The following is a 14,437-nucleotide window of genomic DNA, read 5'->3' as shown; positions in this document are numbered from 1 at the left end:
CATTAGAGACACTACATACATTAAATCCGGCCTTGTTGTAGTTAGATACATAAGACTTCCAATCAATTGTTTATACATGGTAGCATTGATCTTGACTCCTTCCTCCTTTGTTAGTTTAACCCCAGGAACAATAGAGTTTTTCATACTATTACTTTTTTCCATCCTAAACTTCTCCAAAACTTCTTTGGCATACATTCTCTGACTAACATAAATGCCTTCAAGATTTTGTAATATCTCTACGCTAAGAAAATATTTCATTTTTCCCAAATAAGTCATTTCAAATTCAAGTTTCATAGAATTCTTGAACTTAACAAACATGCTCTCATCATTACCAGTAAAAATTAGATTGTCAACATATAGACTAACAATCAAAATTTTACCTCCATCTCCTATTTGTAAGAATAAAGTATGGTCACAGTTGCACCTCTCAAATTCTTCTTGGACAAAATGTGCTTCAATTCAACTGTACCATGCACGTGAGGCTTGTTTAAGGCCATATAATACCTTCTTCAATTTGTATACCTTGTATTCTTGACCTTTTTTTCTCATAACCTTGTGGTTGCTCAACAAAGACGGCTTCTTTTAATTCTCCATATAAGAAAGCACTTTTCATGTCAAGCCGATACACGTTCCATCTATTTCGAGCTGCTAAAGTAATTATCATTCGAATAGTATCCCACCTAGCCACAGGTGCAAATACCTCGGTATAGTCTATACCATGTTGTTGCGCATAACCTTTTGCTACCAACCTAGCCTTATACTTGTCAACTTCGCCATTTTCGTTGAGTTTGGTTTTGAAAACCCACTTTACTCCAATCTTCTTCATTCCTTTAGGCTAATCTGTCAACTCCCAAGTCTCATTTTGTTCGATGGCTTCTATCTCCAAGTCCATTGCAGCTCTCCATTTTGAACTTTTGACAGCTTCTTCAAAGGAGTTGGATCTGTAGTTGATGTTAATAGAACAAAATTGTTGCGCTCAGCTTCTTCAAAAAATTCTCCTCCGCTCACATAATCTTCCATCCATAATGGTGCTCTTCTGCTCCTCACTTCAGGAGTGCTTTCTTCAGATGTTGAGGAATTTGATTCAGGTGACTCACTGGAAGATATACTAACTTCCCCTTCTTCTTCTGCTATCGTCTCCTCTTCAAATTCTTCCTCACTTTGGTCATGTTCGCCTCCTTCTATAATACAATCTTTCCATTTGAGGGTATCAAGTCTAGCTTCTTCATTAGTTTTCCCCCAATTCCAACATTTTTTTTCTTCAAAAACCACATCTCTACTTACAACTATCTTCTTGGACACTGGATCATAGAGTCTATATGCTTTAGACTATTCACTCATCCCTAGCAGCACACACTGAAAACTTTTATCATCTAACTTCTTTCTCTTACCGTCTGATACATGAACATGCCCAATGCACCCAAAAATTCAAAAATAGTCAACATTAAGTTTTACGCCACTCCAAGCCTCCTTAGAAGTCATATCTTTCACTACCACCATAGGACTTCTGTTGAGCACGTGCATTGTCCAGTTTACTGCTTCTGGCAAGAAATTCTTTGGAACTTGCTTCCCTAATAATATACTTCTAACCATGTTCATAATTGTTCTGTTCTTGCGCTCAGCTACACCATTTTGTTGGGGAGTGTAGGCGGTAGTAAGTTGTCTACTGATACCATTAGTTTTGCAAAAATTGTTGAACTCGTGAGAGGTGAACTTTTCACCCTTGTCTGTGCGTAGACAACGAATAAAATCTTCAGTCTCTTTCTCAACAATATTTTTGAAATTCTTGAAGATAGTAAAGACTTCAGACTTTTCAGCAAGAAAATATATTCACAACTTGCGGCTGTAACCATCAATAAAACATAGAAATACCTCTTTTTACGGTTGGAAAGAGATTTGATGGGTCCACAGATGTCTGCATGTACCAGTTGCAGCCTTTGTGTTGCTCTTCATAAGCTTCTCTTTGGAAATGCATCCCTACGTTGCTTTCCCACTATACAATCCGTGCATATTTTAGACGATGCTTTCAATTGGGGTAACCCTCTCACCATTTGTTTATGTTGCAATGTTCTGAAACCTTTGAAGTCTAGGTGCCCATATCTGCGGTGCCAAAGATGAGTGTTGTTTTCTATAATTGTTTAGAAACAAGGAGCAGTTTGTGGCATGATTCTTGCAAGTAATATGAACATCCTATTTGCAAACATTGTTGTTTGCCTAATAAGCCCCTTCTTGGAATGATAGATTTTGCATTCTCATGTTGTATCAAAATAGATACACCTCTTTCTTGTAATTGTCCAAGACTTGCAATCTAATGTTACCTTTTCCCAACACCGCCATCTTGAAATTATTTCCAAGCTTCATAAATTGTTGGAATTCCTCGTCAAAATCTGAGAATCATTCCTTGTTTGCACACATATGATTGCTACTCCCGGAATCAAGAAACCAAACATCTTCCCTTCTTGATTGAGCGAGCTCCACATATGACATCAACAAGATTTCTTTTTCATCCTCAAGCTCTACATAATTTGTTTCCTTTTCCCATTGAGGACGCTCATATCTAAAGTGTCCTAACTGATGACACTTATAACACTCAACTGTAGTTTTGTTGAATGAATGTCTATCTCTTCCTCTTCCTCTTCCTCTTCCTCTACCTCTTCCTCGAAAAACTTCACGAGCTCGATCAACTCCTCTTCCACCGAATCTATTATCGTATGTCATCTTTAGTGCTTGTTTATCACTTACACGTCCATTCAGTCTTTGTTCATGTACCAGCAAGCTGCTTTGAAATTCATCGATTGTTAAAGTGTCTAAGTTATTAGACTCTTCAATCGAGCATATAACATAGTCAAATCTTGAGATCATTAATCTCAAGATTTTTTCAATAATCACCACTTGTTTCATGTGTTCGCCATGAATTTTCATCTTGTTTGCAATGGTGAGAGTTCGAGCAAAATATGCATCAACACTCACACCTTCTTTCATCTGTTGGACTTCAAACTCTTTCCTAAGAGCTTGGAGTTGAGCTCTTTTGATTCTTGTGGAACCCTGGTACTTCTGCTTCATAGAGTCCAAATTTGTTTTGCAATATCTCTATTAAGGATCGTTTCCATAATAGTTTGATCAATGGCTTGGAACAAATAATTCTTGACCTTCAAGTCTTTTAGCTTGGGTTGCTTGATATCGTTTCATTTGTACGCACCTTGGGTTGCTTGATATCGTGCTTCAATTGAGTACCATATCGATGAGTAGTAGGTGCAAGATCCACAACTGAGGGGACAATCGTACCAGCCATTGCAAGAGCAACCAGTGCTACAACAGTTGGTCGACCAGCAGTTGAGGATCCGATGGGGCATTGCGCAATATCATCTACTGGCGGAGAATCCGAGGCCCCAATCATTGGCGGAACAACCGATGCTGATTCACGCGGAGGATTGCGGCGGCAATCCCAAAGTTGATGTGGGCACCAGATTTTTTGCATCGAAAGAGTTAGTAGACACAAATATATGCATATGATCATTCTCCAAATTATTACTGCTGTTTCCCAAATGCAAGGTGCACAAATCAAAGGCATTGTGCATCGGCTGCAAGGTTGGGGAAGAACTGGGTGGGACTCTCTTGAACGGAACAGTATTCTCATCAAATATGACATCTCTAGAAATATAAACACGACCAGAATCAGTGTCAAGACACTTATACCCTTTATGTAAAGAACTGTAGCCTAGAAAGACACATTCCTTTGATCGAAAAGAGAGCTTTTGTTTGTTAGAAGGGCGAAGATGACGCCAACAAGCACACCCAAAAACTTTTAATAATGATTGACTTGATGGGGTATGAAAAAGACATTCTAAGGGGCATTTGTTATCAATGACACGAGTAGGAAGACGATTGATGAGATATGTGGCGGTAAGAAATGCATCATCCCAAAATTTAATAGGTCATCAGCATGAGCTAGAAGGGCTAAGCCAGTTTCAACAGTATGACAGTGCTTGCGTTCAGCAGACCCATTTTGTTGATGTGTGTGAGGGCACGAAACACGATGATTAATTCATAGGGAATGAAAGAATGTGTTATGAATTTTCTGATATTCTCCACCCCAATCAGATTGGACACACCTGATTTTAATATCCAGGAGGCGCTCAACATGAGCTTCGAACAGTAAAAGTATACGAGGAGCTTTTGTACGATCATGCATCAATAAATCCACGAAAATTTACTGAAATCATCAATGAAGCTGATATAATATTTAAAGCTCTCAACAGATAAAGTGAGAGTGGTTTTCTTCATGGTCCGATCTTATGCAATACTCATTGCATAGGACACCCCCACTCACATGTCTTCACATGTACAATTTAGTGATCACATTGTTTATATCATATACAAAAGTGGGCCGCATCCATAGTGTCCTCAGAATAAGGTACGCAGCCTTATCTTTATACTATAGATCATTTTGACTATATACTTGAACTTGATCCACTCTTATGTCTCTACATATATTTCAAGTAATCATACTATAGCCAGGATGTTATTAGTTTATTGGATTTAGATTAATGATCGTAAAGTTCACTTTATTCAATAACAATCTTTACTGAATAAACAACAATAATAACTTTATTGAAAGTAGAATATGTTTTTGTTTACAAACTATGAGTTTTAGGACATAAAACCCAACAAAATATGCAAACCTACTCCATTGTCGACTTAAACTTGTTCACCTCCATGATAGTGTTCACACACAGTGAGACGATCCAGATCACTAGTGATATGATCAGTGGCGTCTGTGTTGCTGTACCAATTTGTATCAATCTTGTAAGAGGAAGTAGCTGTCAATGCCGCAGAAGGAGCAGAAGGAGGTTCATCTTGATAGGACTCATCCATCTTATGCCAGCAGCGAGCGATAGTATATCCCACATTGCCGCAGATCTGGCAAGAAGGATGAGCAGAAGGGTCACGATGATCACCAGCAAGACGAGAGGGCGCGCCACCTTATAAACGCCCACGACCACAATCCCTACGCCCACGATTCTTCTGCTGACCACCACGACTAGCATAATTGGCCGAAGATCCAGGATTTAACTGAAGTTCAACCTGGTGTTGTAGTTGGCGAGCTTCAGGGCCAAGACCAACGAGGAGATACGCGATCACGTCATCATCCCGCAAGGTAGAGCCGGCAACGGCCAACTTGGTGACCAATCCTTTGATCTTGCGAAAATAATCTACAGCAGACAGATCGTGTTTCTTGGACGTGGCGAGCACAAGTTGATGACGAAAACATTCGCTGCAGGATATCCCACGCCTCCTTGAACGTAGTAGCGGCAACCACATTGTGAAGAATCTCCTCAAACATGGAGGAGAGAAAGCCGCTAAGGACCTGTTGATCCTGACCATACCATCGATCATAGGCCAGATTAGAAACCAGGTCAGCACTAGCAACAGTTGAGGAAGGGACCAGCTTGGCAGGTGCGGCAATGGTGCCATCGAGGTAGCCCATAAGCTTCGCACTTCATAGGTAGGGGAGGAGCTGGCGCGCCATATGATGAAGTTGTTTTTGGTGAGATGGATTGTGACAGCATGGTGGAGAGGGATTAGGCCAAAGGTCGACGCCATGGTAGATGAGATCGTGTTGGAGATGGTGGATGGGGAGGAGGAAAAAGATATGATAAACATTATTAATGAATAAACCTTGGCTCTGATACCATATTAGGTTGAATGGCACTGTTACCTATGTGGGTCACGACCTCATGTATTTATAGGTGTGTACAATGAGGATTATATGGTGGTCCTTAATCCACGGTAACAAACCAGGAAATTAGTAGATTCTCCTTTATCCATAGTAACAAACCAAGAAATCAGAAGATTATCTTACTATGCATAGATATGACCTATCCTATGCATAGATATGACCTATCCTATATTTAAAGGCAAGATAATTGGGAAAAGAGATTAGAGGTTAGTGGAGAGGAGCGCGGAAAAATTGTTTCTATTAAGGAACCTATTCTTTCTTTTATTTATTTATTTATTTTGGGCTATTACACTGAGTGTCATGTGCGGCATGATCACCATCATCATCGTAGTGTATGCGTTCGTACTCATTATCGTAAGAGGGGAAGCAGCCCAATGTTTATGTACACACAGAATGCATGTGGTCCCTATGGTTTCTCATCTTTAAATCATCTATGACACAATCCTAATTTCATCCTTATATTACTATGAGTAACATATATGCAATTGGTTTTCATACCCTCATCATAACTAGGGTTGTATTCTAGAAAAATCGGTGTCATAATGCAACATGACATTTTTAAAAACATGCATTTCATCTTCGTATGGAAAATGACATCATATTATCAAGCATCGTCTTATTATCATGCATTGTCATCTTCATATGGAAAATGACATCATATTATCAAGCATCGTCTTATTATCATGCATTGTCATTATCATACAATCGTCATCATATATGTAATAGCCCAAAAATAAATAAACAAATAAACAAATAAAAAAATATTAAAATAACAATAATAATAATAATTAATTAATTAATTAAAAATAAAAACTAAAAAAATTATAAAAAAAAAAAAAAAAAAAAAAACTTTCCTCACCCCTCTCCACTAACCTCTCATTCCTTCCCACAATTATCTCTCCTCGACCCATCTTACGCTAACTGGAAAAAAAAAAAAACAGAAAAACAATCATGTTAGATTTGAGAAGTAAAATGGGGTTCAACAGATTGTAGATTCAGAGTTTGTCAGATATTACGGTAAAATCCTATCTCAGAAATTAATTTAGGATAAAATCTTCTTTCCTATCTTAATAGTTGTAATAATCAGATCTCATATACAATTATTAGATTTTTGTTAGCATTTTAATTATACAAAATAAGGTTATAAGTTAGATTCAATAAAATTTTAGGTGGCCAATCTATAAACTAAAAGATGTACTTAAAATTGGTCAGTAGTATCTCTTTACACAATTGAAAAACCTATTTACAGAATTAAAAAGATTAGAGAGAGAGGGAGGGAGATTGAGAAAAATTTGTTAAACAGTATTTAACAATACAAGGAAATATCACGTCATTGAGCTCCCTTCAATTTTAAAACCTATTTACAGAATGAAAAGGATTAGAGAGAGGGAGGGAGAGTAAGGAAAGATTTGTTAAACAGTATTTAACAATAATAGGAAATATGAGACGGTAGTGAGCTCCTTTCAATTTTGTGTAACAGAAAACATTAAGAATTTTCATCAGAGGCAGTGAGCTTCTTTAAATTTTGTCCAGAAAAGATCAGAATTTTAAGATGCCAATGCCAATGTAAATTAGAGTAATAATTTTATAGAGATAAAACTTGAAACTGATGTCATGAGCTCATATAGGTTGACTCGGATTTCAAAGGACGGAATCAAACTTTCATTAAAGATATATTTGTGGCAATGACTTAAGCGAGTCAGGTAAGTGACCTTACTATCGGCATGGTTATATTTGATGTTGACACGTACAGAACCACAGGGCACGTGCCCTGTGGTTCTGTACGTGTCATATATATTGATATGTGTGAATTGTCTGTGGATCGATATGCTTCCTATATGTTATGTTATGTTATAATATGTTGTTTGTATGATTGGTACGATGTGCTCAAGGATATGTTTGAGATAGGGTACGAGAAGGATGCACAAAACGAAATGTAACGATAGGAGTAAGATACGTTCATGAAACGTTAGAGTTAGGTTACATATCAGAGTGCTATGGATAGGAGAGATTGATGAAAGAATACGGTTAGGTTATGGGTAGAAAGGGATAGGTTTGTGATTGATTGATAGAACGATAGCGTTAGGGTACGTTCTTATGACGATATGACTAAGGTACTTCACGTAATGATATGTCTGTGATAGGTATAAGAACGTTAAGGCTATGGTAAATTAGAGAACGATATGACTATGAAGTGTTTACGTTATGATTTGGTTATGATATGATACATTGTATGCTAGATTAGTGTGCTTAAGTACAAAATCATGTGAACGTGAATGTATGTTATTTATGCTGCTTAGTTGAGGTGATACGAATGCATATGACGATGTGTGGCCTTGTACGATTATGGCTTGTTGTATGAGTATTGGCATGTAACTGAATGAATTGTATGACATGAAATACGGTAAATTGCATGATACATAACCCCGCTAGGAATATGTATGATATGTAACGAAATGAGAATGAGAATGACATGTAAGCATGAAAACGTGACACGGGGTTATGTTCATTAAATGATGACTGTAAGACTAGTGAGACCTCATGCATATTGTGTGATCATGCATTTGGGGGGATACCCCTATCCCATCACGAGAGTACGGACGCGTACATCTAAATGGCAGGACAACGATCGTTATGCCCTGCATAGCGCTGCCGTGACGGTTTTAGTTTTAAGGGGTCCCGGTGGGCCCCCAGAGCATGCCCACTGGCTAGGGACAGTGGCCCAGCGGTGTGCGAACTAGCTGGTGAGCCCATACTCGCACGTATGGGTTGCGTGTAGAGTATATGGTACACGTCCACGATTACCTGTTAGGATTACACCGTAGGGAAAATGAAATGAAACGAAAGGAAATGAAACGAAACGAAACGAAACGAAAGATAGGTCCCATCATTTCATTGCATGTGATTGTTGCATTTAACCCCAATAGTGGGGTCACTTACTGAACATTTCTTTAAATACTCAAGCCATGTGCTACTACATTTTTCAGGTTAAAGGCAAGGCATTCCTGTACGGCTGACGACGGCATCGCAACTTGAGATCATGGCACATGCATAGGATAGTGGCATTTATTTCTTAGACTTAGGATAGAATAGGATGTTTTAAACTTAAACGCTTGTTTATTTTATTTCGAGTCTTTTGTTGTGTCGTTTTAAAGATGTTTTCGAAACACGTAAGTCCACGGCTGTGTTTTAAGTTAAAGGTTATGTTTTATGGAATTTAAATGAAGTCTTCTACATTCAATGTTTATGGTATGTATACAGTAGCGACCTTAAATTAAGTAGAAAATTTTGGGTCGTTACAATATAACACATTATAATCATTGTAAAACATCATAAGGCATCATCATATAACTCATACATCATATGTCATACATTATACGTCATTATCAAAGCATCACAAGTATAAATCATAAATGACAGGTGCAGGGGACACTAGTTGTCATACATCAAGCAATTGCCCAACCTATCATATAGTAAGACCACTTACTTAGTTGGCCTTAACCAACGTTTCCCTACATTTGAGGATGCAGATCTTTTGTTTCTCGAAGTTGCTCCAAATGTTGCTGAAAATCTTTTCCTATTAGGCTGTCCATTTTGTTTTTGTTAGTATTTCACAATTCTAATATAATTTAACTTGAATTTTGTGAAATAGGGCATGGTACTGATCTTAATTACCTTAATTAGGGTAAAAATCATCTTTGAGAGGGTCAGAATGGTAGAAAATGGTATATTTTTCCTTTACCGAGTCGAGGAGCTGATTTTCGAGTCACGGAGCCGAGTGAGCTGAGCTGAGCCGTTTAAGCTGTCTGAGTCGAGGGGCTATTTTACTACAGGTGTGACACGTGGCACAACGGGGCACTGACGCATATGCAGGCCGAGGCGCAGGTCGCGGAGCGGGTGCTGGCTGCTGCAGATGTCGGCACGCTGAAGGTATAGGGGCCGAGGTGATGGATTTGGGCCTTGGGTGTGGACTCGCATTTCGGGCTACAGGTGTGGTAGTGGATGTGGGCTATGGGTGCACGTTGGGCCTCGCTAGAAATCCGACGTCTTTTCTAGAGACTAAAATTATTTTTATTTTTATTTATTTTTTTTGTAACCGTTACACCATATTATTTATGCTGTGTATGTGTTCTCTGTAATGACATATGATGCTATGCTAACGCATGTGGTATCCATTATGTCATACTGTGAATGAAATGAAATACTATGTATGTCATGTTATGTCTTGCCATGTAAAGATATGTGATCGATTATATGACGACTACCATGTATACATGACTCATGTATGTACTATGTCATGGATGAAAGGAGAAAGGAAATGATATTAATGTTATGCTATGAATGTAAATCATGGGGACCTCATGCATGTATGTATGTCATGTGCATCGGGATACTTCCTCATTATGTTATGTTAGTATGGACGCGTACCTTCGATATTTATGTTCGTCATGATATCATGCGAGTCTTTTTCTTTTGTGGCGTTTGGGGACTCGTTAATGCGTTGTGTTTGACCAAGCTAGATCCAATGGGTACATATACGAGTCTGTCTGATGGGTCCATGTGTGTGTCTATGAGCCATGTATAGGAAAATACCACACATCCAATCCTGCCCGAAATTGGAAAGAGCTCGAGGCCATGTGATGGTTTTAAAGGATAGGTCCCATCATATAATGATTGCATTACTATTTAATCAATTAATTTTCCTTCATTAGCTATAAGTGTTCTACTATCTATAGTTGAACTATTATGCCGGTAAGACTAATCAAGTCTATAAATGTAGTCATTACAAGTAAGTCGATCATTCATGATCATTCCCAGTTAAAAGATATATATAAATCAAAATACCACCGGTTTCATTCCGAACTATGAACTTGGATATTATTAAAACTTTTGAAAGTTCAAAAGTAATTTGGAGAGAATACAAACATTTTTTTTAAGCAAAGTATATTTTATTTTAATAGACTCAACTTTCAATTTTATATATAATAGAGTTGGGTTAATTTAAAAAAAAAAATATTAATTTAATGACTAAATTTATAATTTTAAAAATTTAGAAATCAAGATACAAGGATGAAATGGTAATTAATTATTATTAAATATGAAAACGAAAAATTTTTATAAGAAACTCAGCAAACTATTAAGTACTTATAAAAGCATGCGTGCAATTAAAATGGACATATTTTCCATAAAGATTGAAAATTTTGGAACTGACGATCCACCTTTCACTTTTTTTTTTAATTAAATTGTAGTTACTGCTTAAATTTTCAAGTTTATTGGGAAGAGAAATTATAAATTTAGAATTTATTTAATGTTTTAATTCAATTCTAATAAATTTATAAAATCTTAATTTCATGTTTAATAAATTAAAAGTCTTATAATAATAATTAAAAAAATATATATATATACTTGACTCTTCTAAATTCATGTTTATTTTTTAATTTCTTCTTTTTTTGTAATACTTTTTGGTAAAATTATGCTAGAATTACAATTATGTAAAACTACATAAATAGTTTTAGTACTCATTTATCTGTGTTTTTAGAAATCATTTTCTTTTGTTTACTTACCTAATTTGATTCTAAATTTGTCTATAAATTTTGATATGCTAAGAACCAATGAAATTCTCTTTGAGTCAATAACGTTAAGTAAAAAAAATTAATTGGTGAGAAATTATCAATTTGGATGTTCAAAACAAGTTAGAAAAATTGTCAGTGAAATCTTATATTAATAGTCTAGAGGTGTTATGGTTCTTCCGTTCAAAAGAAATTTTACGGTAGGTTATTTTTTATGCTTCAATTATTATTTATTTTAGTGTTCTTGGATTAAGGGGCCAAACCAACACCAATATGAAAAATGATTTAAAACCCTAAACCGAAAGAAAAACCTTTATTTATAATAATAGGGTTTTATATAGTTTCATAAGCCACCTAGCAAAAGGGATCACTACTTTTGGTTCTTTTCAGCTGCATGGAGGTTAGCAAAATAACCCTGAGGATTACTCTCAAATGCATCTCGAGAGATATGAGCAGCTCCTCCACTCCCCGGAGCAACCATCTTCCCAGAGCTATTGCTACCACTTCTTGTGGAGCTATGAGCTTGGCCAGCGCTGTCGTTGTTGCTTTTGCTACCACCGTTGCTACTTTTGCTATCCATTTCGAGATACAAGGGGATGGTTGTGCGTTGAAGATATGATGCAATAAGGGCTTAAGTTTCTAAGAAAGCTGTGTGGAACGAGACGAGGAAAGGCTCTATATATATAGAAATACGTCCTTTGCCAACTATAACGTCCTTTGCCATTTGTCAAGGGACTTTCAAATCTGCTCATTAACTATAATATTCTAGAGTCATACACAACAAACCGATCGTTTGAATATTATTTTAGTATTAATTGGACTTTCAAGAAACAAATAGGTTGTAACGACTCTAAATTTCTATTTACCTAGAGTCGCTACCGTCATCATTGCGTAATCATTTTGTGAGGAAATAAGCATTTAAAACTTTATCATAAAACATAAACTTCATTTTAAAACATTGTCATGAACTTACGTGCTCGAAAACATCTTTAAAACGACACAACAAAATACTAAATAAAATAAATAAACGTTGAAATTAAAACACCCTATTCTAACCTAAGTCTAAGAAAATAAGTACAACTACCCTATGCATGTGTCATGCTCTCGGATTACGATGTCGTCATCAGTCGTAGAGGGATGTCTTGCCTTTACCTGAAAAATAAAGTTGCACATGGCTTGAGTATTTTAAGAAATACTCAGTAAGTGACCCCTCTCTCGCGATTAAATGCAAACACATACAATTTCTTGAATGGGACCTATCCTAATAGTCTATTTTTCTATGGTGGCTATTCAACAGGCAACTTGGATGTGTACTTAATTTTCCTACTCACCGTTCACATGTTCGAGTCTGGACCCACCAGTCGGTTCGCACACCTTCTGGGCCCCTTTTTGGTCGGATGAGCATTCTTTGTTAGCTGTTGATGTTGAACACCCATTGGGAATAGCGACCGTCATGATAAGATTATGATAAACATAATGATTGGTTCCCCTACCTCGTAGTGTACGCGTCCGTACTATTGTGAAAGAATAGGATGTCGATACTTTGTAAATAGAGGATTTGATGATATCCAAGTTTCAAATCAATCTTTGTAAATAGATATGAACCATGCAATTCATCAAACATATCATCTAGCCTAGGAATAGGATGTTGATACTTTACATTAATTTTGTTGATGGATCTGCAATGCACGCACATGCGTCATGATACATCTTTCGTTGGCACCAATAAGACTAGTATAGAACATGGACTCAAGCCTATATAGCTTTTCTCCATGTGCTTCTCCACTTGCCTCTAAATTTCCTTAGTCTCAGTTGGATTGGCTCTATAGGCCGGCCTATTAAGAATGACAACCCCTGGAATGAAGCCTATTTTATGTTTAATACCTAAATGGAAATGTTTAATACCTCTAATGGAAGGTAGTCGTTTAGGTACTCCATCTTGGAATGCATTCTTCAATTCTTGTAAAAGAGATTGAAACATGCTAGACAAAGAAGTTGTTATAGTTAGAGACCAAACATTTTTTTTTTTTGGGTTAAAACATTGTCCTTCTCCCTTCTCCAACTCACCTAAACAACTCACTTTCATTTTTTTTTTTAATTTCATCTATTTTTTCATTCTTCTTTTCTATTTTTTTTCCTTTTTGATTTTTCTCTAATTTTTCACTTAATTCTTGTTTTTCTTTCCATTCTTATTTTCAAACTTTTTTTTTTTTCTCTGACTTTAATTGATCATCAAATACATCTATAGAACTCAAGGTACCAAAGTGATTTTTCTACTTCTTTTATAAAACAATACCTATTCAAATAACCATCATTCATGACTTTCCTATAATATTGCGAAGGTCAGCCAAGTAATGTATCTCTAGCAAGCATTGGTAACACATCACAAAGAAGTAATGTATCTCTAGCAAGCATTGGTAACACATCACAAAAAACTTCATCTTTATATTTTTCCAAAGTAAAAGATATTGAACCTTGAGAAACTACCTTCTACCTTCATTGTTCCACTGTCATTGAGTCATTGAAGCTTGTAAGGTTTAGGATGTGTTGGGTTGAAATTTGCAACCTTTTTATCAACATGGTACTTGCTACATTGGTGCAATTTCCGCAATCAATCATAAGACTACAACGAGTTCCTTTAACTAAATACCGTGTGTGTAATAGGTTGTCTCCCTAATCATCAACATCATTCTCAGTAACATGAGTTTTAAGAAGTCTTATTGTAACAAATGTCAGATGACTCCTATCTTCCAATTCCTCCTCATTCTCCCGTAGTTCTTCTTTAACTAGCTCATTAATCTCTCCTCTATTTTCTACGGCTTGGTTTATGATTGTAAAAATTGTAGTTAAATATGTCTAGGACCTCACAAACTCAATTCACTGATTTTACACTCAGAAAAACTCATGTTTATTACACACAAAGCTAAGCAATTTGGAAAAGTGACTAAATTATGGTTAAGGTAGACTAATATATGAATAAAGCAATTCTTATAGTAGCAAGCTACTCAAAGCCATCGACATACGTTAATAATGAAATAACAACTGAATAAAACAAGAAATGATAAAATAAATAAGGAACAAAAATATATTATTGAGTACAATTCCACACTCAAAATGAATTTAAAAA

General features: G+C 36.4%; 1 protein-coding gene across 1 annotated transcript; it reads right to left on the bottom strand.

Moving 5' to 3' along the window:
- Window positions 1–2,394: 2,394 nt before the first annotated feature.
- On the bottom strand, window positions 2,395–3,397 carry LOC111454651. Its single transcript, XM_023096144.1, has 2 exons — window positions 3,200–3,397; window positions 2,395–3,090 (listed from the first exon to the last, which is right to left on the bottom strand). Exons 1-2 carry the CDS (start codon window positions 3,395–3,397, stop codon window positions 2,395–2,397), a joined length of 894 nt encoding a protein of 297 aa, XP_022951912.1.
- Window positions 3,398–14,437: the final 11,040 nt, after the last annotated feature.

The sequence above is a fragment of the Cucurbita moschata genome, unplaced genomic scaffold (genome assembly GCF_002738365.1).
Source record: "Cucurbita moschata cultivar Rifu unplaced genomic scaffold, Cmos_1.0 Cmo_Scf00016, whole genome shotgun sequence".
Lineage (NCBI taxonomy): Eukaryota > Viridiplantae > Streptophyta > Magnoliopsida > Cucurbitales > Cucurbitaceae > Cucurbita > Cucurbita moschata.
The sequence above is the reverse complement of the archived record's forward strand: the minus strand, read 5'-3'. Positions and strand labels throughout refer to the sequence as shown.